The sequence below is a fragment of the Morchella importuna genome, assembly GCF_003444635.1.
Source record: "Morchella importuna strain M04M26 chromosome Unknown Morimp01GS037, whole genome shotgun sequence".
NCBI lineage: Eukaryota > Fungi > Ascomycota > Pezizomycetes > Pezizales > Morchellaceae > Morchella > Morchella importuna.
In genome coordinates, this window is record NW_025763434.1 from 456422 (window position 1) to 484210 (window position 27789).

Genomic DNA, 27789 nt, shown 5'->3' on the forward strand with positions numbered 1-27789 from the left:
GTTGCAAGGGTCTGCCTGCGTGAGACTTTGAGGCTCCCCAGCACGAGGCTGGAGAGGTAAAAGCAAGCAACAGCTCAAAGCATGACAAGAGCAGGCATAAGTATGTCACGTACAACGTCCGGGTATAATCTATGGGGTTCGGTGAAGCTTTGCATCATGTATACCAGGTACATGGCTGAGAACCCTAACCCTCTTTCTTAAAAGCAAAGAATATCGAACTAGAGTTATTCCGTGGTTACTTGCTTCATCTTTGTAAACCACACACCACACACGCGCACAGGCGCCGGTAATCCTCCAAAACTCCTTCCATCCGAGCGAGACATTCCTAGGCAAAGAAAATAGCGGACAGGGATCGATCTGCAGGCAAGGTAGGTTGAGTAAGTCATCGTGCTTTCTCTGCGCAGCAGCTCAGTGTCTTGACTTTAGATCTCAGGAATAAAATAAAATAAAATAAAACATAAAAAGTGCAAAAAGTAAAACCCCGGAACCCTCGGATCCTCCTTAACGAAACTTCGCCTCCAAGGTATCGTATATACAGCGAATTGTTACTATAGATAACTCTTTCAATCCCAAAATGTCTTGAATCCCGTAATAAATCCCAGCAACTCCGATATGCAAAGTAAAAGACTGAAAAACAGAAATACTGAAAAATAGAGAGACAAAAAAGACAGAAAACTAAAGAAACCAATCGCCTTAGCGTAGCACAGGCCTCCTCCGCCGCCGCCGTCCTCGTAATACAAAAAATGAACTCAAGAACTTCTATTTACATGAACATCATTACTAGCTGCTAGCTCCTATATAGACCAATCCCCATTTCCGCTGCTGCGCGCTGATATGATGCAATTCTCCGTGAAGGTGAGGGCTAAAAACTCCCAGTTGTTGCGCCACTACCGTCTATGATCGGGAGCGTAATATGGAGGGCCACCTAAGGTGATATCTTGGCCGTGGGGGTTTTCGGGAGTAGACACAGCTCAGACAGAAGTTGTGGCCGCAGTCGCAGGTTGTGCAGTGGCTATTTCGGCCACACTGGCAACAGGTCCAAATCATTTTATATTGGGGTTTTGTTTATTGATTTTCGTCTGGTTAAAGGTAAGGTGGTTTGTATAGTATGAAGGCTTGTATTTAGATCTGCGGTGCGTCGCTGTGGGTAGGTACTGTAGTAATGTACTGTACTATCGAGAATGGTTAGTATGATGATTTGTAAGAATGCGATAAAGTACCCTCCCCCTGCTATGGAAACCTACTGTAGGTGGGTAAAACGCGACAAGATCTGGTATCGAGCTTCAATTGCAATGTTGCACCCTTCGTAGATAGACTATCTTTTAATGACCGCGCAAAACTCTGGCGCTCGAAGCTTCCTTTATAAAGAAACAGAAGACGTTGAAGGAGGAAGCCGATGAGGTCTTAAAATTCGAAAAGGCAGGAGAGATTATTGCCACTTCGCCACAGAAAGATTTGCTTGAATTGGAGCTGACTATGTTCGACTCCGGGAGAGTGTCCAGTTCAGTTTTCAGTTCAATAAGCTGAGTGGTAATATCCGAGGTTTTGAGTACCTTTTAAATGGATGATGGGATAGGCAATACTAAGCTGAAGCCCTTTTTCTTGACGGCACCGAACCCGGTGCTTATATAGTTACTTCATCGACATTTTTCACAATGGAGTAGCTTCGGATTTGGGGGGGGGGTGTTCATTGGAGGAGGGGGGAGGTGTAGTGGAACAGGGAAACCCTTGTCATCACGCTTCAATAGCTGCTTTTCTGTCGCGATGTTCGAGAAAGGAGGGGGGAAGTGACAGGCCTTTCCAGTGCGTTTTTTTGGCGCTTGTGGGGGGGGGGGGGGGTGAGTGCAGGCTACAGGGACCTCCGCCGGAGAAATGTATACATAAGTGATCCTACCCTCCTGGACCCTCCCTTCATGCTTTTTACGAATGGAATCCGCATTTTTTTCCCACAAGTCGGACGTCGCTAGCCGTCAAACCACACCATGGACAGACTATTCCCTCTTTGAACCTTTTGTGGGTAGGGAACGGGTTGACCATGTGCTGGGTCACAAGATTTTAATATTGGTGCTCGAGTATTGACATCGGTGTAACTTTGGTAGCGGGGTATCCTTGAATGTGTAGAGTGGTTTGGATTGTAGAGGACCGAATTATTAGTGCCTGAGAAGGGGGGTGACAGGCGTGGCAGTGGATGCCAACCTCCTTTCGTTGCTTGCTTTATTGTATGTTGCTTTGAAAGTTGATTACTGTGACCAAGTAAGCACACTCCACCTGGCTCCCATCACAACCACAACCAAACCGCAACCACAACCACAATCATAACAATATTAACCCCCCTCACACACCCCAGATCTCAGCGATCCATGCAGGTCCAACTGCCCTCTTAGCTGAAGCAGGCAGAAGTACCCAAGTAAAGTAGGCCGAGTATCATGTACCTACCGCCTAGGTCGATTTACAAACCCTGGAGTCAAAGCCGGATTGCACAATTGATTTCCTTTACATGAGTTGCTTTGCATACACATACATAAGGATATACCTACTTTGCGTATGTGCACACATACAGACATACAGTTACATCCTCTAGCTACGTAGAGTAGCTACTAGCTCTACTCCATATCTACATAAAATCAATCAATCAGTCAATCAACCAATCTGTAAATCAATACCATACACCTTATCACGACTGTCAAATCATCCGATGAGGATTAACGTTACTCGCAGTGTACTCCGATTGGGCAAGGACACATGTTGTCCGACTGCATAGGCCGTTCAATACCGCAATATCGGTACGCTTAAGACGATATATTGCCAGGGATGCTTATAATAGTCTCGGCGGTATGACTGCCTCGGCGGGATTAAAAACTCGACGAAAGGATAATGTATGTATCTAGGTGCTGTGTACTACGGTACACGGTGCAGCTCCACCATGACTCCACTTAATTTTTTTTTTCTTCTCTCGCTCTCCGAGGCCGGTGTATACAGGCGGTGTAGATACCGAGTGGCAACAAAACCAAGCAATTCTTGAAAGGAATTGAGGTGCAAGGATATTTTTTTTTGTTGGTTACTTATTACGTCGGTTTGCAGGAAGTTCATCGATTACCGCTGCTGCTGGCCCCTAGCTAGCTGAGATAATGCGACTTTCTAGAGTACTTCGCACGTGCTCACCCCGCATTGGAGAACACACTGCCTCTGTGCACAGTTCTAGAAACTTTCTCTTGTGGTTGTTACACAAAACGCTGTTTGCCTAGCTGCCTTGGCTTCCCCCCACCCTTGATGATGGGTTCTAGAAGACTGTTTTCGCCCCCGAATGTCTCTCTTTTTGCTCCGGCCGGCCATCGACATTTGTCGTGAAGATTGATTGCCCTCATTCTAAGGGGGCTGGCAGGGAGAGGTGATGTTTGGTTACAAGCTAGTTGTGTTCCTAGCAAGGGCAGTACCAAAGGGAGGGGAGATCTCATTCTGGCAAACATAATTGGTGCACATGTCCGGTCAATGCCACTGATTGGTTATCAGAAACACGAAGCCTACATACATACAACTTGAATGGACCCTATCAATCATCATATCTACCAACCATACCTACTGAATGTAGGTGAAGATGCGAATCACTTAATAGTGTCCATCTCGCCGGGCCCGGATACCGAGCTGTCAGAACGGTCCATGTAGCCAAAGATAGGATAGCTCACTGTTACGTCCTTCCTTTTAGAGATGATATTATCATAGGGCGATGCTTGGATCTCTTTTTTCCGATTAACAATCGCCTAGCCCGTTTCCCAGAAACCTGACTTTCAGGCAGGATGTGCTCCCGAGGCAACGATTAGAGTAGGATACAAAATGCCATATATACAGTACTGTATGGTTCCGTACCAAGAGATTGTGCGTTTTAGGAAGCCGTTACATACATGACGACAGATAATGTGCTTCAAACGACATGAGGATTTCTAAGGCATAAGTTGTGATGATTATCGAGGCACACATATCATCGTCCGGAAATAGTAACCGTCACAAATACCAGGTTCATGAGCTCTCTGCTACTGCTGCACAGTGAGCATACATACATAATGACTACCCTCCCAAGAAATTGCGTATTTTGCCACGGTGTCGCAGCTTGTCATGGCTTCAGGGACTGGTCCTATTACAGGCCGGAAAGCCGCTTCGTTGTGAACAACAAAATACCTCTTCTACCTGCAGTAGTAGGTACATGAGTTGAGAGAAAGCCTATCGGTTATAACCAGATCAAATATCTATCGATGGTACGCGTACAGTCAAAACTAGTCAAAAAAGGGCTCTCTGGACTAAAGGCAATCAACGGCCCCATGCGGTGACTGTATCTCAATTGGTGACCTTATTTGGTTTTTGGGTACTCTCAGGCATAATACTCACACACATATACCTATATACGTATACTACAGGCCACATCTCTCACATTTTGAATATGATGAGAATTCAAAAAGTCAGTTTAGTCTGATCACGCGTCATCACGGATTTAGGATAAAGTTGTCGGGGATTTAGACGTCTTGAGAACATTCCTGTTGTACCCACGGACGTAGATTTGCGCCTTTCTCGCATAATAAAATAAATGCTTGATCCGACTAACGTCCCTGAATGGTGTAGGCAGTACTCGGCTAGTAGCGTCAATTCACATCTGCATACTTATTTATCTAGGACCTATGTCAAAGAAGGATGCTTGTTGACTTGTTGATCTGCGTTAAATTTATATAAGCCGACTGGTTGGATTGGCCTGACTCGTATTGACAATTAAGAGGCTAGATCCAATTGGTGGCATTTCACACCATTGCCAGTGAAAGACGAGTGAGGTTTCATGATCCGCGTCCGAACTCGTCGTTAATAATCCAGATGGCCGTTCAAAGACAACACGGCCTTAGAGCTATTGGAGGCGATCGTTATTAGGGAACGGAAAATTTGGTTGTACAGAATCCATCCAGGTGTACTGTTTAGTGCAATTTATTTAGTGATTAGTACGAGACAATTGTACAAGCTCTCAAGATCAGGTCTCGGGACTTGGGACAAGGCAATTCAAGATCAGCACTCAATGTCTCGGGATAAGTCTGGAGACCCAGAAACCGTCATATTTTTGAATTATTCACCAGAAGAATGAGGTGTTTTGACTGATTTCTTTATGTTAGTTCTCCCTGATCGCTTGTAATGCTTACGCAAGGTCTAGGGCCAAAGCAACGCCTCTAAAGAAATTTGGTAAAAATCACGCGCAAAGTAATGGCAGGATTGACCTCCGACAAATTCTGGACTTTCTGGGTTCTGGGTTATAACTATCAAGACGAGACAAGACTTATTTAAGTCTCATCTCCTTTGGTCCGTGTCCATCACTACATGTAGATTTATGGGTATTTTGTTCATCGAAGCGCGGCCTTGGAAAATCACAACAGATGATAGTTCCCGTCCCCGGGAACGAAGTTGAAGCTGATATCACCTACGCTACATCAGTATTAGCGGTGAGTAATTCAGCTGAACAAGCCTTCTTCTAGACTTGAAGTGCAGGACCCTGGCTAAGCTCTCGTCTCATTTATAATTGGGCCAATCCACATATAACTGGCTGAAGAACTCTCAAAAACAGGAAATCTTAGGATCACCATAAGAAGGCCCGTGAATGCATATGCACCCCAGACACATTTTCATGGCGGACTGGGTCGGCATGCTACCAAAATCTAGCATTTCGTACGGCCTTTTGCACCTATGCAGGCCCAGCCCGCCCCCAAAGCGCCAGAATTCTACGAGTATAGCACGAGGAAGATCTCAATTAATCCGAACCGCTAGATATGCCAACATGCTAACAGGCTCAAATGCCGATTTTCGATACCGCTCCATGTCTAAAGTGGAACTTTCAATGCCGAACCGTTCCCGATATATTTTCTAACCACATTACTAACCCACCATACCATAGTGGCCGTATTGTGTGATAGCTCACAAACTCCATGTATGTGTGGTATATTGCTCTATGTACTCGCAATACCTTTGTACTTGTGTGTAGATTGATTGACGTGTGTAACGAGCAAAAACAGTTACCGGTCCTTCTTATCGGCCCATCGCCTACCCTTTCACTTTATGACCCCCACTATCCGAGCTTTCCGCTTGATATTCCGACGCGGATCCATGCAGAAAAAAATCTATTGTCGTTTATAACTTCTTATCCGAGTATGCCGGTTTCTTCTGGTCTTCCTCCATACTTCACTTCAAACGGGTACAGCATGGGACGGAAAGCTCGCTGATTATTCGGAATATCTTGAGATGTCACTCAGTCCTATGATAACACGAAGTAGGCCAGGACCCTAAAACCCGACGGACGACATAACTAAAGCTTACAAATAACTCCTAACTCTAAGTAGCGTGTTAACCTGGTTGGTCATTCCCATCAATTGATTGGATCCCAATGTTCACCCTCCGTGTTAGGCATAACCCTAGCCCGTTCGGTCTAATTGCACCTGTCTTAGAAGAAAGCTTGGTGACCAGAAGTTGTTTTGTGTGTAGCCATAGGGGGTTTTGATATGTTCGGGCACCAACTCCGAAGTACAATGCTGTATGCCTTTCGGCGTTTCACTGGGGTAACCCTGCGGTCCCTATTAACCCTCATCTATGTATGTGGGATATTCACAATTCCCCGACGCCCGTCCGACCGTAATGTGATTGTATTCCTAGGATAGGAGCATGTGATTCGAGGAAAGCGCCTGTCCAAGTGACCAATCTCCCTCTGTCTAATTGAGGGAATACAAAATGAGCGTTTCGGAAGGTTGACTGCATAGAGGTTTATCTCGAGGTCTGACAAGACTTAATACTTCTCTCACCACTTCAGACAGGCCATCTGAAGTAGCTGGCCGTCATTGAGAGTGGCGAGACTTCAGAGAGATACCCGGCCAGGGCCAAGAGTTAACAGCCTATCATTCCACATCAATGAAAGAGGACGTGCACTTCCTCACTTTTCTGCCACGTTTTGAAGCTCGGATGATAGATCCTTAGTGTGGATGAACTATATATGAAACCATTCTAGAATGTCAGCCTTGTTTCATCCGAAGCCGTTGCGTGATGTTGGTGAAATCACGTGAAGCGCAGAAATGTGGTTAAGTGTCACGTGTAGGGGCTGGGAATGAAGACTACATGAAATACCAAGAGTTTAAAGATATCATCACGACTGGATGGTTTGAAAATGCATTGAGTCATCAGTAATTTGGAGTCGGCCGTACTATCCCGGTACTGGAAGCACGGACAAGTATATAACTTTATGGACACTGTACAGTTGTCAAGTGCATAGGCTCTGCACAGCGTTGGTAATGACCCACGACCCGTAACGACCGGTCACTAGTGTGAGGACCCAGTCGGGGACCCATGGGTCGTAAAAGGTAATGACCTAGGTCGTATCCTCTTCCGGGGTGGGATCATCAATTTATGAAAAACTTGAGAAAAGTCTGTATCTTTTTCTAATAGAATCGCCTTTCTTGGTACTGATACAATACTACGACCGGTCGAAGACTTGGTCTCATCAAAATGGTTATGACCCGACCCCAAGATAAATCGTTAGGACCCCCGGTCGTTACCTACACTGCCTCTGCATACTCCATGCGTATGGAGAAAGTCTCCGTCAATACTCCAACGAAGAAGAGTTAATATCGGCCTATAGTAAGCTTCTCCGGATAAATTTATCTTCCGAATATATATATATATTGCTAGGCTAGCTGATTCCAAGGTAGATCAGTGACAAGTGTCTATGCTGACCAGCCTGAATCATAGAGAAAGATCCGCATACATTCTCAAGAACATGTGTTGGGTATAATGTTCAATCACGTCAAGCTGGGTTCCAAAACGTTTTTAAGTCTACGGGAAGGGCTTGCAGCACTTTACGGATGACCGGATCAGAAACTATTACGTAAATGATTTGTTCCGAGTGATATCCTATGATTGAAGCTGGTGATGCGGGTTGCTAGCCGGATACCTGATCCAAGAGGGATGGTGGATTCTGTACCGATTATATCCGGTTTAACCCTCATGACCTGGTTACCGATGTTAAGAGGGAACGAGGTGTTTTCCACATGGCTATACGTGAAGCTAGGCACTCTAGCTTCAAAGGTGCAATCCAAGCATACCGAAGGCAACTCGTCTCGATGCGTTGGACCAGGACTATCATGAACACTTCGGCTCCGTGGAGCTCTAAAGTTTCAAATGTCTTCTTCACTTCCCCGCCTCCAGATAAGGTGAAGAGCTAGATTAAATATTATATTAATGATATACACGAACTATACCGAGGCCTTGAGGCTTTGCCCCTAGACAGGGTATATACAAAGAAAGACGAGACGGTTTATGACCCAAAACGGCAAGTCATGAAACAGAAGTTACATATAGTTAAGCGTACCTGGCCGATCTCGAAAATACATGTCTAGACATCCTACACGGACCACCAACTAGCTGCAAGAGCGTTGAGGGGAACGCGGGATATATTACTCCACTGGAGATATATATTGAACCACCTTCCGCTACTGACAAGGCTAGAGATTTTACCAGTCGTGTCTTCTCTGGACTGGGGGGTGGGGTGGGGTGCGGTTGCTAAGTGACGGGTTAGGGTAACCATAATCGGAGCGCACTTTTGCCTGTAAGCTTGAGTGCTGTACCCCATACCCTGCGATACTGCAGGTTGTCAAGCGCCTTGCTTGGGCTCCTAAGCACTTTGGGACGAAAATATCTACCAGTAAGGCAGGTTTTTTTGATATAAATCTCGTGACTGAGATCTTTTTACCACGCGAGTGGAGAAGTTGCTTGGCACCTTTGTTATAGCTAGGCCACTTCAACTGTAAGTGATATTCTCGCGATCGCAAGCTCGTGAGTGCATGTCGAGGTATGCAGTTGGACATTCCATAATTATATAATAGTTAATAACTAAGAGTCGTATAGTTCTTGGTTAGAGGTCACCAGATTCAACTCAAAACACACCAAAATAGCCATCTCCAGCCTTCCCCATCACGGATTTTTAAAGGATTAACTTGAAGTTTTGTATAATAAATTTATAGGAGGGCGAATCATTCTCTAATCCAGTCCTGTAAATATTAATTTTGCACTAGCTCTAGCAGTTTTTAAACCGGTACGAACAATCCTGAAATCTCTGCCAAGACCTCGAATTTGTATGGGACTTGGCAGATTCCAAATTGCTCTCGCCCTGAGTCATGTAGATCCTCCAATAACTGCCGCACGGTTGTGTCATCTCGTCCCCACAGACCATACGTGCTCCATCAGTTACCCGCGCGGTTGGGAGGCGCATATATGTAGTAGCCAGTTAAAAAAAAACTGCAAGATACGTAGAGTTTTTTTTTTTTTTGTTGGGGGGGGGGGGGGGGGGGAGCAAGAAAAGAGAGAACGGACATGGATCTCAATCCTTTGCGGCAGCTTTCACCCTCCAGTCAATATCCTCTGGCCGCGGTACACATATATATGGCCACTCTCCAAAAGTGTTTAAATGAATACCCTAAACAGACGGTTAATGCTGATGACTTCATGACAGGGTTTCATTAGATCATTAGTAATGCTACCTATCCAGTTGATTAGTTGAGTTAGTTGACCATCGGTGTTCATCGACACCGCGATCAATGCAGAGCGAAGCTATGATGAGGATGATCTAGCTAGGAACAGTGTCATCCAGACAGGTGGTTGAATACCCATCGGATCTCGCCAAGCTAGCGTAAAAACTGGAGCTTAACCAAAATTACCAAAACAATTATGTAGGAGCCATAACATGTAATCGTACCTTGTTGTTTTAGAAAGAAAATATCTTCTTCCCCTTGTTGGGTGGCCATTATATTATGTCTCCCGTTACAACACTAAGATCTTGTAGGGCGATTGTTGGAGATGTTTGTAATGTTTAATCGGAGCTATGTGATATATAGTTCTCGACACGTTTTTAAATGCGGTAAAATAAGGGTTCCGGAATTCACATTTTGGATTTATGTCCTGAAGTAGTTGTCTGTTAGGGTACATATTTGCATAGTCGGTTATTTTACGTATGAGTACAAATTCGCTCTCGTGGACGGGGAAAAGACACATTTAGCATCATAGAGCATCACTCGCACACCAATAAGCCACTTGCTTACAGTATTTAAAAGAATCGAGCTATCTTTACTGCAGCGGGCGATGCTTTTTAATTGTACGCAAAACCAAGGCGGCGTTCCAGGCCTTTTTCGTAAAATCAATCAAAGATTCCATTGGTATAACTAACAAAAAAGAAAAAAATCCAGTCGAGTGACACGCCATGAACAAAATGCATAGTAAAGGGTTTGAAAAAAGAAAAAGAAAATACAAAGTACATGATGATACAATGACTAGCACATACAACCACCTTTTCCTGATATCAATACAAGCCTAACTATCCATACAAACACTCCTCATAGGCACCTCTCCACCCCATGCCCTCATCTTCTAGGGCCACAGCCATCCTCTCGACGCCCTCCTCCCGTCTCCTGATTCCCTTCACCAGATCGCGCCAGAACCACCTTGCCTCCTTGTCCTCAACAAGTGTGAACGCATCACCCTCTTTCCCGGCTCTCGCAGTACGGCCGACTCGGTGCACGTATGCGCGGGTACTGGAGGGGATGTCGTAGTTCACGACGTTGTCCACGTGAGGCAGATCCAGACCACGAGATATAAGGTCGGAACAGATGAGACTATTGAAACTGTTAGCTAATGTGCAATAGATGATAGCGGATAGATTTATGGGATTACATTTGAACTTCGTCTTTCTTGAACGAGCGAAGGACTTTCTCACGCCGCTTCTTCTCCATTTCTCCAGTGACTAGACCGGTAGTCCACCCAGCCTCTTTTGAAATCCCGATCTTTTCAACGACTGTATCGATGAGCTTCGCCAGTCGTGCAGCACCCTCGTTACTCTTTACGAACACGATGGTACCTCTCTTGATACTACGGTTGCGGAGGAGATACATCAAGTAGAGGGGCTTATACTCCTTGTTGACGATCGGAATCGCGTATTCTCTCAACTCTGTCGGAACCGAGAACACTTCCTCAGGCATATCTTCGTCGTCCTCGTTCTCATCATCCTTCGCCGTGCCGTCCGCGCCAACAGGCTTCTCAACAACGACCATCGTCGGTCTCCTCAGCTTCAGCCCTGCAAGCTTACCCGCATCCTTCGTCATCGTCGCGCTCAAAACGACCTTCCTCACAGCAATCTGCTGCGCCTGAACATTGATGCCCAGGTCCTCCAGAACGTCCTCCAACCCATTCCCCCAGTCCTGATCCTTCGCCGCGGTCTCGATAGAGCCCACAACTACGTCAACCCATTCCTGGAAACTCTGTGCGAGTAGGCGATCCGCTTCATCAATGACGAGCCACTTGACCCACTTCAGACAAAACCCGGGAGTATTTTTGATATGCTCTACCAGGCGTCCGGGAGTCGTGATGAGGATGTCAACCTTACTGCCAGTGTCGGGATCAATCAGGAGGGCCTGCTCGGCCGCGAGTGCCTTCGACCCAATTCCGGTCCCGACCTTGAGGCCAGTACCGGAAGTTAGGGAGACGGCGGTCGAGAAGACTTGGGAGACGAGTTCTCTGGTTGGGACTACCACCACTGCTCGGAGGCGGGTGACAACACGGGTGGAGAGCGATTGGACAATTGGAAGGATGTAGGAGAGGGTTTTCCCGGACCCCGTGGCGGCGGAGATACAGACGTCGCCGGCTTTAGGGTCCAGGAGCAGCGGAACTACGGCAGACTGCACGGCGAATGCGTTGGGCAGGTTTAAGGTCTCGAGGCGTGTAAGGAGCTTTGGTGATATGCCAGTCATGCCATTAAAGGGAACTGTAGTTGCCGGCGTGACAACAATTGGGGCCGCGAGCCATGGGGGGAGTGAAGAGGCGAGAACGGCCAGGCGTTTGGGGTCTTTGGTGGGCGCGGGCTGAGGGAGAGGTTCAAGGCCCTTTGCTTCTATCGCTTCTTCTTCAACCTCGGGGGCGGCGGGTGTGAGTGTAGCTTTGGTTTTGACTTTAACAAGCTTTTGGAGAATTGACTTGTGTTTTGATAGCCCAGAGGCGTCTTCTTCACCCTCGCCGGAGGCTATCTTGGACTTTTTCTCTTTTTTTGAGTGTTTCTTGTCCTTCTTTTCCGGTTTCGATTCTTCGTCGTTGGCAGCTGGTGGTGGTACCTCTTCTGTGGTGACAGTAGTAATAGTGGTGGTGATTGTATTAGTATTATCATTATTATCATTATCGACGTCCTCCGTGGCCGTATCTGCCTTTGATTTTTTCGATTTCTTGTCCTTTTTCCCTTTCTTCGAGGGAGTCTGCTCAGCATCCTCCTTCGCTTTCTCCTCCGTTTCTGTACCAACGTCTGATCGCCGCTGCTTTCTCTTCTCTCGTTTCTCTTCTTTCCTCTTTCTCTTCTCTTCTTCGGCAGTGAGCCCGGCCCCGGCGTCCTTCATGTCGATATCCTCATCGTTTCTTTTTCGTTTCTTTAGCTTCGCAATTATGCTGGCCACCTCAGCATCATTCGTACTCATCATTGTTATTGTATATCTGTTGTTTTGTGTGGTGAATATTTGTAATTTATATAAATATCGCCGATGTGGGGTAGTGGTAGTAGTAGTAAAATTGATAGTAAATATTAAAAAGAACGTATTGTATCGAGCACAGAGAAAAAAAGTCAACGAATCGCAAATGCCAAGCAATTGAGGCTCCTAGCGGGCCATGCCAAGCTTTTGGGCCACACGGAATATGATCCCACGTTTCTGGTTGGGCGACGAGTGGGACGAGTAGGCCGAGACAGCGCGGGCAGGCAGTATCGATAAGGGGCGAGAGAAGGTAATGCTGGACATGAGGAGGTAGAAGAGAGTTCCGGTGGGGAGCGAGGCAAGAATGCGGAGGGAACGGAAGATGAGCATTTTGGCTGTGGTGGGGGATTTATTAAAGATTATAGATTTGAGTATTTGGTTATTTGAATGCTTAATTAGAGGTTGAAGCTGGCTGGCTTATTGGTCGTACTGGGAATACAGCGAGTGTGAATATATCGAATAGCCACAGAGCACAGAGGAAGAGAGCTTGAGAAGTGAATTGTGAATGGAATTGGTCCTCCCCCAACGTCTTCTAGAGCTCTCTTTAAAAAGAAGCCCTTCCCTACTCGCTAGCTATCCTCCATTTCAGGGGGAACGTGCGTGTGATCGAGAGAGCTGTCATTCCACCGTTTAACTCGCTTTACTCATACCGAATCAGTATTACCGCCAGGGTTAGGGTTCTCAACAATTTCTGTAACGAGGAAAGAATGCGAAGGTGTCATTCCCAGATGTCCTTAGCGCGGTCTCAATTATACACGTGAGGCGTAAGCTCTTGCTCGAGCCAGCTTGCTACATGTCGAGGAGTGTAAACGAACCCCAACGCACCTTTTTTATTTCTAAAAGAAATAATACTCAACCAACTCACCCAACAATTCGAATAACCCCGGTAGACCTCATAAGATGCGTTTCACACCTGGTGCCACTATGGCCTCACGCCTTTATTCGATCTACGGCGCTTTTAGTCTGTTCTCGTCGGTAGCTTTCGCGGCTTCGTTGACAGGGTCACGGTTGCTGGTGGTCTTGGAGGACACGGAACAGAAAGCGAGCTATTCACAATTCTTTGGGGATCTAGAAGGTTTGTTTATTTGCGATGCTGGAGTTGCAATTGAGTTGTGTGCGCTGACATTTCTGTGTCCTTTCCCCGTAGCGAGAGGTTATGAACTGAAGTTTGAGTCGCCAAAGTCTGAGGGCTTGTCTTTGTTCACCCACGGGGAACGGGAATATGACAATCTTATCCTTTTCCCGCCGAAATCAAAGGGTATGAAAATTCATAGCTATTCTCTAACGCTTGTCGCAAATTTCTAATAAGGTCTCCAGGCTATGGACCAGCACTTACACCACAACTGCTCCTGCAGTTCGCAAATCAGGAAGGAAACATCTTGATCCTCACATCACCTAAAGGCACACCCGAGCAAACCCGCGAATTTGCGCGAGAGCTTGATATAAACCTTCCTCCGAAGGACTACCTCGTTGTGGACCACTTCTCACACGACACGCTGTCAACAGAGAAGCATGACATGGTAATCGTGAAGCGCCCAGAAGTGTCCACATCCACACAAAATTACTTCTCCCCCTCCTCTTCATCCACAGAAGACATAATTGCCTACCGCGGGGTTGGACACACCCTTGGAAATGGACCACTGCTCAACCCAATTCTGACGGCGGGGAGGACAAGCTATGCGTATGATACGATTGATGATTCTGTCTATGCTGAGGACCCATGGAGCGCTGGTAGCCAATTGCACCTTGTCTCCGCTCTGCAGGCGAGGAACAATGCCCGCATTACGATTTCTGGAAGCGCCGAGATCTTCTCGGATGTCTTCTATGGTCTCAATGTCAAACCGCCCGGCAGTGCCAAGAAAGTCAAGGTTGCGAACCGTGCGTTTGGAAGGGATGTCACTGCATGGACATTCAAGGAGACCGGTGTTGTCAAGGTTGTTGGCATCAAGCACTATCTTACCAACGAGACCGACGCGCAGATAAACCCCAGTCTTTACAGGATCAAGAACGATGTCGTATGTACTCCCGTTTTTCCCAAGTAATCTAGCTCCTCCATATACTAACCTCCACTAGACTTTCGAGATTGAGCTTGCTGAATACAAGTCTGACCACTGGGCGCCGTTCACTGTCCCTGCCAATGACGCTCTCCAGCTCGAATTCACCATGCTAGACCCCTACCACCGCATCTCACTCACTCCCTCAGTCTTCTCCTCCAACTCAACCACATACTCCACCAGCTTCAGGATCCCCGACCAGCACGGAGTGTTCGCCTTCCGTGTCAACTACAAGCGCCCCTTCGTCACTAACGTTGATGAGAAATACACTGTCACCGTGAGACACTTTGCGCACGACGAGTACACCCGCAGTTGGGACATCTCCGGCGCGTGGGTATGGATGGCGGGTATCGCGGTTACAGTTGTTGGTTGGGTGGCGTTCTGTGCGTTGTGGCTGTGGAGCGCGCCCGCGACAGAGGTAAAGAAGGGGAAGAAAAGTCAGTAGTTTTTGATATCCAAGGTTTATAGGTGATTAGATTTTTTTTCTTTATAACTTTAGTTTTCAATTCATATTTTTCTCTTTTTTTGTCTGGCTTTTGTGGGATTTGTATTTTTACAAAAGAATGTGTTTTGGTCGTAAAGAGAAACAAACACCATGATCGCGATTACATATTTGTAGCAAGTTAGCGCCAAAAAGGTACGGAGTGAGAATGAAGTAAAATATATCCAAAACCGGATATCACGGCAAAAAAAAAAAAAAAAAAAAGACCATTCCATCCATACATACCAAACTGTCCTCTCCCTTCCTCCTCCACCACCCCAGATGTCAATGATCATCCACGCACACACTATAATCCTCATAATCCGTCACTCGCACTAACCACCCCAACACGGTTTAGCGCCCTCCATGAACCATCCGACCCGCGCACCAAGCAAGCCCAGTGCTAGTGAGACATGTCCGATGACTTGTACTCTCTCACCGCATCCTAACCCGATGGACCATCAAAATTCCCCTACTTTTAGAAAGAAGGCCCGCGCTCGGCCGGAGGACTCGCAAGCAGAGGCATCGTGATCATCTCCGGTATCTCAACAAATCGATGCAATGACAGCGAGGGGTGCGTGATGGTCATGATGTGTTGTATGTGGGGGGGGGGGGGGGAGTTCATGGGGTGTCACTCGTCGCGCGGGTAGGGTAGGTTGAGCCAGCTTTGAGGGGTTGATGGCGTAGAGTAGGTAATCTATATGATACTATACTTGCTTCTTTGGCCTGGTCGGGCTTGGGAGTATGTAGGTATTCTGCAGCACTATCTGGAGTCACTCTACTCTACTCTACTCTAGATTCTACTCTAGAGTAGATTAATAGAGTACTATCGATGTAGGGGGGGGGGGGGCGGAAGAATGGTATGAAGTTGATTAAGTGCTTGCACGCACACCGGTACTATACTCTACCCACGTGCTACACCACGTGCGAGCGGGTGGGCGGTTACATACATGTACATGTACCTACCTACGCGTAGAGTACTCGTATTTCTCTGACGTTTGTGGACGCGACTGATATTGCAAAAATACGCCAAGCTCATGATTTCGGGTGTATGCAATAATGGCCCAGCCCAAAAACGTCAGCGAAATACTAGTAGAGCCTTCTCGAGTAGGTAGGTACATGTAGTGCATGCTGGGGACTTGATGAATTTCTATTTACCCGAGCGTCGGGAATTAACGACTCGTACAAACTAACGGCAGGAAGTAGTCGATCCCAAGAAACAATCAACGGGTAAACATTATCTTCTCGATACTCTACTCTACTTTAGTTCGTATGCATGACATTACTACTATACTATTAAGACTAAAACAATCTCTCTCTCTCTCTCTCTCTCTACTCCACTCTACCCACATTAATTCTAGAACTAGACACCAACACCAACTACATACTCATAACCTAAGTAGAGCTCGAGTACATACACCCGCCGCCTCCCTGATCCCAATAGTGAGGTGTATGCATAGATAGGAATACAACAGACATGACGTGAAAAATATTGAAGGTCCGGTTTTTTTCTGGTCAACAGTTCGCTCGCTCGCTGTGTAAAAGGGAAAAAGAAAAAGGAAAAAGAAAAACGAAATATGAGCTCGAGCAGGTACATATCGTCCCTCCGCCAGGGGAATCGTCCCAAAATTTAAAGAGAAAAGATGCAGTTATGGAGGGTGTTGATGGAGCAGACCAATAAACGAAATCATAGTGAACGAGACGCAGAATAGAAAAATATAAAACGTGAGATACATCGTTAAAAAGGCTATTAAAGGATACATAAATTTGCTAGAGAGGTTAAATAAGATGGCTGTTTGTGGTGGGAATATTGTAACAACGAAAAAATAAACGAAAAATAAGTATATAGAAATACAAAAAAGACCCCAAAAAAGTACTATCCCGCTTTCCCGCAAAAAACACAAACACAAAAAAAGCAGAACACTAATACGAAAAAAAAATAATCAATTCATTTAGTCCACTTCACGAGCTATAACCCGCGCAATTACTCTGGCCCATATCTGCTTCTCTCCGTGCCACCACCCTCCTCCCTGCCCGCCAGCGACTTCTTCCACTCCCTCCACTCCGTCGCAATCTCATCCAACACCCCCCCCATCACCATCGCACTCGCCATCAATCCATGCCCCTCATTCGGCAGCACCCGCACCTCACACACCTTCATCGTCTTACCCAGCCATCTCACGTTCTCCACGGGCACCCTCGTATCCTTCGTCCCATGATGAATCACGACATCACGTGTGATGTCCACATATCTGAAACCCACAGGCCTGTTGCGCTCAAGACACACCAGCAGATCTACAGCCGGGTTGGCATTGCGCGTTGACAGCGTCCAGATGGCATGTGTCAGACGCTCATCGTACGACATCTGCCGCTCCTTCTCTGCAACGGACGCAAGCGCGGCAGCAAAGGCGTCCATTTCTGGCGCCTTCTCTGCAGCTTCACCCGTTGACTCGCCGCCTTCTTTAGTTGCGTCAGCTGAGGACGAACTTCCAGATGGCGAATCATTCTCTCCCTTTGCGGCGGCAGCCGCCGCCATGGCAGCGGCAGCCTTCTCTTTAGCTTCCTGCGAGGAAGAGCGGGAAGACTTCTTTCTGCCCTTGCCACCCCCCGCCCTTGGGAGGGATGTTGTGAGGGACGACGAGGTCGCTGACATGAAGGACGAGTTTGCGGCTTTCAGTATCGGCGTGGGAAGTGCGCGGAGAATCCGCTGTGATGTTGGCACCGAGCCAACCTTCTCGCCCTTCTCCATGCCTGAATACACAACACCTTCCATCTGGGAAGGTGGGATCCACGGCGCAAGGAGATGAATCCTCCCACGGATATGGCTAGGCATCCTCAGAGCTGTCGCGAGCGCATAGATAGCGCCTGCAGAGTGCGCAAGGATGGAGAACTTTGAGATTTTGAGATGCTGGCAGATGTACAAGACATCGTCGGGCCAGTTGAGAACCGTCCGCTCTGTCTCATCTATGGGCTCTGATTCACCGACGCCCGGCCTGTCAGGCGTGATAAGGCGGAGGCCGAGTGTTAGTGCGAGCTCATCATAGAAGGCAGTAACGTAACGGGTCAGGCCCATCCCAACACACACAAAGACCGCAAACCCAGCGGGATCACCAACTTCAGAGAAGGAGATGATACGACCGGTGTTGGGCATGCGGATCTTTTGGGACAGGCGCTCAGAGCACAGATATGCATCCACAGCATCATCAACCGAGTCTGCAGACGAGGGGCGCTGTTCGGGCGTGCTGTGGAATGACGCACGTGGGGGTGAGGCTTGCAAGTGTGCACCGCGAGGAGCTGGGTCCGATTTACGTTTGTTTTTGCTGGGAGACCGGTTTGGTGCTGGGGCGCGGAGACTGTCGGATCGCAAGGGGTAAAGATTCTGCTTCGAGTTGCGTTTGGCCTTCTCGGGCCGAGCCTTCGGAAGTTCGGGAGCTGGTGCGGCTTCGTCGTTTTCGTCGTCTTCGTACGGGCAGCCACCGGCTTCGAACAAAGGAGATCCAAGGGGAGACGGGGCGTGCATAGGAGCGAGGCCTGCGATTAATGACGGCGGATAACTGCGAGAAGTGTGGGGAGATCCTTTCCCATAGCTGCTTGATCGTTGGGGTATATGCCTTGAAATATCCTCTGCCACATTCTTTCCCTTCCCAGCCGTGTCAATCCCCCCCGTAGGACTCAAAATCCCGGCCGCACTCATCCTCAATTCACCCTCACTCTCACGGTCCCTCTCCAAGGCCTTCTCCATCTTGATCTTCTCCTTTGAAGAAACGTAGCCCAATCTCCCACAGTCCTTCTTTGAGCTCTTGCCGCTCTCCCGCGAGCTCTTCCTCTCGTGGAGAGACTTCCCTGGCCCAACGACACCACCGTTCATATAATTCCTGACATAGTTCGGGATGTCAACACCTCCTTTCCCAACCGATATTCCCGAATAAGAACTCCTCCCCGAGTCGATCGAGCCATTCGTGTGCACCGAGAGCCCGCTGGGCGGTTTCGCCGTCCTCACCACAGGCGCCAAAGCGGCGTCATCCGGATGCAGAAATGCGTGCTCTCTGCCCGCCCCCACCGTATAGTCATACCCCGGGTGCTCCCTCCTATGTGAGATGGGCTGGCTCGGAGGAGCCAGGTTCCCGTACAGCGCGGGATTCTCGAGAGGCCCAGGCGAGAGCTTACTGAGCGAGTCGACGAGATTCGTGATCACCTCCGGCGAGCTGGCGGACGAGATTGAGCGGTGACGGGAGTGGACGGATTTCCGTCGCGGCTTGTCGCGGTTGTGGCGAGGGGTCGTGCTGGTGGGTTGATGGGAGTGCCGGTGTTGGGGAGTTGCGGTTGCAGGATCCCGTGGGGGCGGGGGCAGCGGCGGCAGCGGAGGGAGGGAGGATGTCATGGTTCCGGGGAATTATTCTTTTCTTTTTTCTTTTCTTCCTGTTTGTCTCTGGCTGTGTCTTCGAGGATGTAAGGAAAAGAAAGAGAACAAAGAATAGGGCAATAGAAGGGGGAAGGAAAGGCTTTAGTTAATTTAGTAGGTCACCGTTCCATATAATAATAATAATAATATGTTTGTGGCTGGTTCGTAATCCTGGGGTGACCGCAAAGGCTAGCTGGAATGCTCCGAAACCCGAACAAAGTGTGATTGATATATTAAAAAAGAAAACCGACTCCCAGAAACAAGCTAATTAATGGGTCGATCTTTTTTGGTTGCTTATAAACAATTCGAAACTCCCTCACTCACTCACTCTCTCTCTCTCTCTCTCTCCCCCCGTGTAATCCGTCCGCACCCTCACACGAGTGTTGTTTGGTGATGGGTTGTTTTGGAATTTGAAAACCCCTGAGGCAATCTGATCCCAGCTGTTTTTTTTTTTGTTGCCCAAACAAAACAAGCTCGTCGCACAGGCAACTCAAGCGAGAACGAGGACCGCCGATCCGATTCGGTCGGTTGTCAAGCAAGCAGACAAAGGTCACACTGCAGATTCTGGGGGAGAGGGGGCGAGACGCAAGGGATGATTGAGGCGGTGGTGCACTGGATGGACGTACGACGTTTCTGAGGCAGAAGCAAATGTATGTGTGTAGTTGTGCAACTGTGTGGGGTGAAAAAAAGATATGGGACGGAGGGAAAAGCCAGGAAAAGAGGGGAAAAACAGTAGAGAGGTACAGGAAAAGGGCCCAAGAGAACTGGCCAATCGAGTACCGGGACCTTTCTCCTGGAACCTGGAAAGGGGGGGGGGGGGATTTTTGTCCCTTAATTCTCAGATCTCCCCCCCCTCCTGAGAATAGAACCCCGGAGTCCGATAATTGCGATAGACGATGAACGACCACGGCCGACCGACCACTACTACCCTCGACTCTCTCTCTCTCTCTCCCTCCACCACTATGAGCACGGGATGGGATGAAAGAGCAGCAGTGAATTTTCCAGTAATGAGCTTCCCGTGCTCCCATGGGGTTGGGGTTGGGATGAGAGAGCACGGACGAAACGGGGGTGGGATAACCAATCGGGTTTCAACCACTCAGATGCCGAGATGGCCCAGTAGGAATCACAATTCAGATGCCCAATGCCCTGAGGATCCTCCGTATTGGAAAGAAAAAAAGCAGGTGGCCTACATGAAGATTATTGCAAGAGCATGTGCACATCATATCAATGCAAGGTAATATAACAACTTGCTTTCTCGGTAGCTCGGGAACTCTATTGATGTTGGTGTTGGTGTTGGTGTTGTTTGGACAAGTTTCAACGGATCAGATAAGTGTCCGGTTCGATACTGCTTGAAAATACATGTATGTGGTAACAAACAGAGAAAACTAACAAATAGGGGAACTAACAAGCGGAAAGGGCAAGGACTAACAAGTAGAAAGCTAGAACTGATAAGCAGAAAAGCTACTATACCAGGTAGAAGAGCAACTTTTGATAAAGTAATAACCTTGCAAGTATTAAATACGAAATAAAGTTAAACAAAAACAGAAATGCACAGACAACCCATATGCATTCCACCCGGGTGAGATAGCATGATCCTGCGCCGTTTATATTCCGCCATTGACCGAGCAGAGCCGACCCAACAACAGCGATCATCACACCCAATCACTCGTGCCCGGACCCCACCCGCCCCCGTCACTCCAACGTTCGTCCGTTTGACACGGACACTCACACAACAAGCTCTCTCTCTCTCTCTCTCTCTCCAACCTTCAACGGCCTTACTTGATTCTCCTGGCTGGCTGCATGTAGCTGAATGAATAGTAAACCATCCGAACAACAGAACAAACCCTGCCTAAATTGTCGGTCTGACAGCTGTACAGGTAAAAACATGATAACTAATCCATACCTAGGTACTCTACCAGTTTCTTTACCGTTGTCGCTGTTCCACCCGGCCCCCCCCCCCCCCCCCCCCTCCCACACACACACAGCTAAATGTAGCTCCAAGACAAGACACAATTGCAAAAAGAAAAAAAACAATTTCAAAAGCCACACAAAACACACGTGCACATCGTCCGCGTCCATCGGGATCTGCCCGCCCGCCCGCCAGCCAGCCATGCAGTGCACAATTCACCACGCAAACATCGCACCATTCTTGGCTCTAACTAGCTAGCTGTGTGTATGATGCTCACATGTACATAGCTTCTGGAAGCCTGCCTACCTCTACATACAACAAAAGAAAAGAAGCGACCCCCGATAGAGTACATACGTGAATAAGAACATCGAAGCCCCTTGGAGCATCTGTGTGCTAGGTGGGAGCTAGGACTGTACTGGAAATTGGTCTAGAAGTAATCAATGCGTTTCCTGTTACCTTTGCACTGTCTCTCAGCTAGGCCTAGGCCTGATGGGGATAACAGTTAAAATTAGTAAAATTAGTAAAATTGAAGGTACATAGGTCTCTACTCTAGAGTAGATGATATGGTCTGTATATACCTAGCATGGTGGTCCTAGAGAGGGTTTGGGTTCTTTCTACATGCCTACATGTAGGTACTCTGGTAGGTATCGAGTCACTCACATAGCTACATGTGCGTACTTGGTATGTAGTTAATCGACGACAAAAACCCATACTGTATAAAGAAACCCCAAGCTACATGGTTTATGTATGTAGACAATTGCAGAAAAACGAAACGAAACGAAACGAAGCGAAGTTTCTCAATTTAGATATACCCTATCCTATCCTACATAGAACCCTGAATGCAAAACCCAACCCAACCCAACCCAAACCCAAACCCAGCCCAGCCCAGCCAAACCAAACACTACCCGTAGTATCCCAATGCCAATACCCCCCCTCCCCACCACCTACTCCTTCAACCTCGCAATAGACCTCACCCTCGCCCCCCCCAGCGCCTTAATCCGATCATGCAGCCTCCCCTCCTCCTCCATCGCATACACATCATCGCAGCCGCCAATACTCTCCCCGGCAACCAGCACATTCGGCACCGTCCGCCGCCCCGTCCGCTTCCCCAGCGCCGCCTGGATCTCGGCGCCGTGCGCGTGCTGGTCAAGCTCCACCACCAGCGGCGCGGGGACAATGTTGTACTTGTCGAGCAGCAGCGTCTTGGCGCGCTTGGAGTAGGGGCAGTAGGACTTTGAGAAGATTACGACTGTGGATACCCCACCGTTAGCTAGCCATTCACCCACTATTCGGGGGATAAACACATACCCGGCGCCCTCTTCAGATACCCCTCAATCTCCACTCCCGCATCATACACTCCCCCCTCCCCCTCCCCGTCCCCCAGCACCTTCTCCCCCACTCCCCCCTCCTTCGCCTTCCGACTCCCCTCCACCACCCTCGGCGGGTCCGGCCGCGGGCCGGCCTTCTCCATCGCCGCCTTCTTCGCGGCGCCCTCGGCCTCCTTGAGGCGCTCCGCGACGCCCGCGCTGTCGCTGAGGTCCTGGCTGTGGTCCGCCGGCGGCACGAGTGACTCCTGCTGCTGCTTGGTGAGCCGCTCGCGGTCGGAGATGTCGACGAGGGCTTGCAGGTAGCGGGATTGGCGGGTGGTGGGGTAGGTGCTTGACTGTTGGGGGTTAGTGGGGGGGGGGGGTGGGGTCTAAGGCGGAGGGGAGGGGGACGTACTCGCAGGTATAGGATTAGGAGGAGGGTGGTGAGGGCGCCGACGGCGATGAGCTTGATGCGGCGGGAGGAGGGCATTGTTGCTGTGCTGTGGGTGGGTGGGTAGGCGGTGTTTCTGGGAGCTATGGCGTTGTGGTTTGGTGCTCTGACGCTCTGCGGTGGTTGGGGTGAGGTTGAGGGTGAGCCCGGATGTTTTATGTTTTAGGAAAAGGGGGGGATGGAGAGACTGTGCTGTTTCCCAATGTGTGCTAGCTAAGCACTTCTGTTTGCGGAAACGGCCCCGTGCGGGCTGCGGGCTGCGGGCCGCGGGCTACGGGAAGAATAAGCTCGCTTGTTGGTTGACAGACAGACGGCACACAGCTGTTGTTCTGTGACATGCAGGCAGTTGCTCAGGGCAAGGATTATTTGTATGGGGTGGCGGTGATCTCTCATACAAATCACTGCTGTTTCCGCCACTTGCATACGAGTCCACCGTGATGTCCCCAGTCCCCAGTCCACTTGCAACCCACAGCACGTGATGCGGCTCCCGCCCACGCACTAACCCCATCCAGCAGCCCCACCACCACCTCACCTCCTTCCACAGCTCCACAGCTCCACAGCTCCACCACACACAACCACACAACCACACAACCACACACAATGACAACCCTCTCCTTCCTCCTCCCCTTCGCCCACTGGCCCCCCCACAACCCCACCCCCATCCCGCTCCCCCCCACCACAACAATCACAACCGCCAAATTCCTCCCCTCCCACTCGCTCCTCCTCCTCGGCCTCTCCACCGGCTCCCTCCTCCTCCTCACCACCTCCCCCTCCCCTCCCCCTCCCCCACCTCCCCACCAACACTAACCCCCCACGCCCTCCTCCACACCCACCCCTCCCCCCTCCTCTCCCTCACCCTCGCCCCCTCCCCCTCCCCCTCCTCCACCCCACACCTACTAACCCTCACCGCCTCCGGGCACCTCCACAAATGGTGCCTCCTCTCCGGCCGCTGCCTCCTCTCCACCGCCGCCCCCGCCGTCTCCTTCGCCCCCAAAGGCTTCACAGTCCTTACCCCCCACCCCGGCGGCGACGCCGTGGTGGTGGTCTACGGGTGCAGCACCGAGATGGCCGTGCTGAGCGCCGAGACGCTGCAGCTGTCGTTCCTCTGGACTGGCAGCGTCGACTGGCCGCTCCCCGCTGTGGGCGCGGGTGGGAAGGGCGATGGGGAGGTGCTGGCGTGGATGCAGGGCGGGACGGCGCAGGGGTGGGTGGTGCAGCAGCGGAGCGTTGAGCGAGCGCGGCAGCGTGTGTTCCGCACTGACCCTTGCGAGGAGTGGGGTGAGGTATTAGGGTTCGAGAGGGCGGCCGAGAGCGACTATGTGCTTGTGCAGCGCGGGGGGTGAGGGTGTACACGGATGGGGGCCACTCGTTTGTGCTGCGAAAGTCCGTCGAGATGGAGGGCGGGGAGGGCGCGGAGGTGGCGGGGTATGAGGTGTTTGCGGAGCGGGGGTGGTGTTTGTGTGGGCTGGCAATGGCAGTGGGTGTGTTGTCCAGCGCGGGGAGGAGGGGCTGTGGGGGCGGTCGGGGACGTTTATGCGCCCGGGTCCGTGGCGGAGGGGGAGAAGTCGGTGGTTATGGCGTTCACGGAGCAGGAAGAGGGGAGCTGGGCTGTGGCGGCGTTTTCGCAGGCGACGCTGGAGCGGGGAGAAGGGTCTGCGCAGGGCGGTGGTTTGGCTGTCGGGGTGTTTTCTCTTAAAGATGGCGGTGGGAGTGATATCAAGTGGAGTGACAATAAAGAAGGTGTGCTTATTCTAATCTCTAATAAAACCATCATCATCATTAAACCTGTCGTCTGCCGTGATGTTAATATCCACATCTCTCAATAACCAGTCCTCTTCACGCCCCCTCCCCCAGAAGACGCACCACCGCCCTGCACAAGCTCCACCACCTTCGCAAACATGCTCGTCTTCGCCCACGGGCCCACCCTCCACCTGCACACCCTCTCCACCTTCCTCCTCTCCTACACCACGCCCACCAAGACCATCCCCCTCCCACCACATCCCGCATCTGCCTCCTCAAGCGCGTCAAAATCGGCGAATACATCGCGCCCGGCCGCCACGCCGGCGTCCACGGCGGCAAAGAATACCTCCTCGCAGGCACCACCTCAGGCACCCTCTTCATCATCGAGTCCCCCTCCCTGCACCCCTCACGGCGCCTCCCGCTCTCCGCCACCCCAATCGCATCCGCAACCCTCCTGCCCACGACGCTCGGGAAGCGCCTGCGCTCAACGCTGTTTGTCTCCTCGGCCGACGGCACAGCGTCCATCGTGGACGTGGAGCGCGCACGCATCATGGCCACGTTCCCGTCGCACCACTATCTGCACTTGACGTCGTTTGCGGCCAAGGCCGCGCAGAACGTGCTGCTGCTCACGTACGAGGACTGCGTGCGGCGCGAGTGGGACCTCGGCGAGGAGGAGGGCGGCGTGCTGCGGCCGCCGCCGCCGTCGAGTCGCGGCACTGGCAGCGACAGGAATGGCGGTGGCGGGGTGTATCCGGCGGACCTGGCCGACGAGGGGTGGCACGAGGTGCGGGTGGGGAGTTTTGAGGGTGGGGAGGTTGAGGAGGGCGAGGAGGAGAACGAGGGCCCTGTGGGCGGCGAGGCGGCGATGAGGGCGTGTCTGAGGTTCTGCGAGGAGGGGCTGCCGACGATGGTGGTTGATGTCAAGAGCGTGCTGGACACGCTGGGGGCGGCGGTGCATGTGGCGAGGCAGCGGAGTAGGCGCCATGAGCGGGTGGTTGTGGGGAATAATCCGGCGCTGATCACGGCAAAGGCGCTTCTCACGGCGGTGATCCCGGGGGCGTCGAGGAGCTGCTGGGGTGGGGAGGCAGGACGACTATGAGTGGCGCACGTCGGTTGAGGGGTATTTCTTCAGGCGGAAGACGCCCGCGGTGCTGGGGCAGATTGGGGCCGGGAAGCATATATCGTTGCTGGCGCCCGAGGCGTTTACGCGCAGTGGGGATGCGGTCTGGGGGATTGGGGGCACGGTGACGAGTATTGTGTTGCTGGCTGCGCTGGCGCTTGTGGGTGGGCTGTTGGAGGCGGGGGGGAAGGAGGAGTTCTTTGAGACGGTGATTGGGAGGGCGATGGAGAACTTGAACCAGGGGACGGCGAAGAAGGCGCCGGCGCTTGGGGTGTTTGCAAAGTATTGGATGGACCGTAATTGTATGTCCCTTGACTCGTAGAGAGAGATATATATATATACTCTTTTTGCTGATATTTGCGTCATGAGATAGTACTCGTTAGGAAGACGGCGAGGACTCTTATGCAGATCTGCATGCAGAGCCTAACCAACGAACAGAGGGATGACGCTGTTACGTATTGGTCAAGATTCCGCAAGTCGCCTTAATCATGATCCCACTGAAATTGTCGTGAGCTAATAATAATAATGGCCACTCCAGTACCTGTTTTGGTCCCGCCAGAATTGTTTTCCTCGAAAGATGTTGTGAGGAGTGTTGTGATCTTGGGCAAACTGACCGCCGATTACCCAGACAAGATTGAAGCGAGGTGAGTTAATTGGAAATGATCGCCACAACAGGAAAAGAAAAAAAAAGAAGAAAAAAGTATTCTCCTGACCACACAGAACACACAGCGTCAAGAAGAATGTTGCGCTTTCGGTGGAGCTGCTGCTTGGTGATAGCAATCCCCATTTCCAGGACACTGCGATTGAGTTGGTTGGCGATGGCTGGTCTGTCTTTCAATCGCTGTTCGACCCTGCTGAAGTCAGTATTTATCTCCCATATGCTCCAGTGAGGGCCAAACTAACAAAAACCCGTAGGTAATCCACATCCTAATCCGCATCTCCTCCACCCCACCCGACACCTTCCCCGAATCGCGCCGCAAAACCGTCCACGACTGCATCCTCTCCATCGCGCGCTCCAACTCGCCCCTCCTCGGCTCAGGCCTCGCAAACAACATCGCCCACGGCACCCCCTCCCCCACCCCCCCAGCCGCCACAACCACCTCCACCGCCGCCACCACCTGCGTCGCCGCAATGCGCATCGCCATCGTCGTCGTGCGCGCAGACGCCATCCTCTTCCGCGACATCCTCCCCCTCCTCGTCGCCGCCACCGTCAAGATCCTCGACCCCAGCTCGCCGCTGCGCGAGAAGGTCCTCCCGACCGTCACAGAGCTCGTCAACGAGCTCATCGAGGCCTACCCCAGCATCGCGTTCCACCGCCCCACGCAGCGCCTGGCGCTCAGTGCCGCGCCGGGGACAATCCTCATCTTCGACCTCAAGGCGGCGACGGAGATGAATGTGCTGCAGGGACACGGCAGCCTTGCGAATTTCCTGGCGTTTAGTGTTGATGGGAGGTATCTGGCGGCCGTGGACCTGGATGAGGGCGTGGTGCTGGTGTGGAGGTTTGTGTCGGGCTTGCTGAGCTTTATCGGTGGGAGTGATGGCCCGCCGGGGGTGCTGGTGCCGAGGAGGAAGGAGGCGTTGAGGAATGCGAGGAGGGTGGGGGTGGTGGAGGTGGAGTGGACGGGGGAGAAGAGTGTCAAGGTTACGGCGGGGACGGAGGTGACGGTGGTGGCGAATGTGGAGGGGAAGGGAGAGGGTGGGTGGGGCATTTTGTAATTTTATATAGTGGTGAGATGTTGAGTGGTGTTCTGGGGGGGGTTAA

At 50.6% G+C, this 27789-nt stretch overlaps 6 protein-coding genes across 6 annotated transcripts; 2 read left to right on the top strand and 4 right to left on the bottom strand.

Moving 5' to 3' along the window:
* Positions 1-1122: 1122 nt before the first annotated feature.
* On the bottom strand, positions 1123-1647 carry LAJ45_09621 (uncharacterized protein; the record flags this gene model as incomplete). The annotated part of the gene is made up of 5 exons (XM_046119162.1): positions 1123-1172; positions 1245-1319; positions 1373-1474; positions 1554-1582; positions 1637-1647. The coding sequence occupies 5 exons, from the start codon at positions 1645-1647 to the stop codon at positions 1123-1125; spliced, it is 267 nt and encodes an 88-aa protein (XP_045967732.1).
* Positions 1648-10372: 8725 nt separating this feature from the next.
* LAJ45_09622 (uncharacterized protein) lies at positions 10373-12515 on the bottom strand (the record flags this gene model as incomplete). The annotated part of the gene is made up of 2 exons (XM_046119163.1): positions 10373-10670; positions 10729-12515. The coding sequence occupies 2 exons, from the start codon at positions 12513-12515 to the stop codon at positions 10373-10375; spliced, it is 2085 nt and encodes a 694-aa protein (XP_045967733.1).
* A 948-nt stretch (positions 12516-13463) lies between these two features.
* LAJ45_09623 (uncharacterized protein) lies at positions 13464-15062 on the top strand (the record flags this gene model as incomplete). The annotated part of the gene is made up of 4 exons (XM_046119164.1): positions 13464-13638; positions 13711-13821; positions 13881-14578; positions 14637-15062. 4 exons carry the CDS (start codon positions 13464-13466, stop codon positions 15060-15062), a joined length of 1410 nt encoding a protein of 469 aa, XP_045967734.1.
* A 2020-nt stretch (positions 15063-17082) lies between these two features.
* LAJ45_09624 (uncharacterized protein) lies at positions 17083-19479 on the bottom strand (the record flags this gene model as incomplete). The annotated part of the gene is made up of 1 exon (XM_046119165.1): positions 17083-19479. One exon carries the CDS (start codon positions 19477-19479, stop codon positions 17083-17085), a length of 2397 nt encoding a protein of 798 aa, XP_045967735.1.
* Positions 19480-22353: 2874 nt separating this feature from the next.
* LAJ45_09625 (uncharacterized protein) lies at positions 22354-23206 on the bottom strand (the record flags this gene model as incomplete). Its single annotated transcript, XM_046119166.1, has 3 exons — positions 22354-22658; positions 22718-23072; positions 23132-23206. The coding sequence occupies 3 exons, from the start codon at positions 23204-23206 to the stop codon at positions 22354-22356; spliced, it is 735 nt and encodes a 244-aa protein (XP_045967736.1).
* A 1535-nt stretch (positions 23207-24741) lies between these two features.
* LAJ45_09626 (uncharacterized protein) lies at positions 24742-27743 on the top strand (the record flags this gene model as incomplete). The annotated part of the gene is made up of 8 exons (XM_046119167.1): positions 24742-24907; positions 24998-25071; positions 25188-25952; positions 25996-26329; positions 26401-26499; positions 26566-26671; positions 26757-26886; positions 26943-27743. 8 exons carry the CDS (start codon positions 24742-24744, stop codon positions 27741-27743), a joined length of 2475 nt encoding a protein of 824 aa, XP_045967737.1.
* Between the last annotated feature and the right edge of the window lie 46 nt (positions 27744-27789).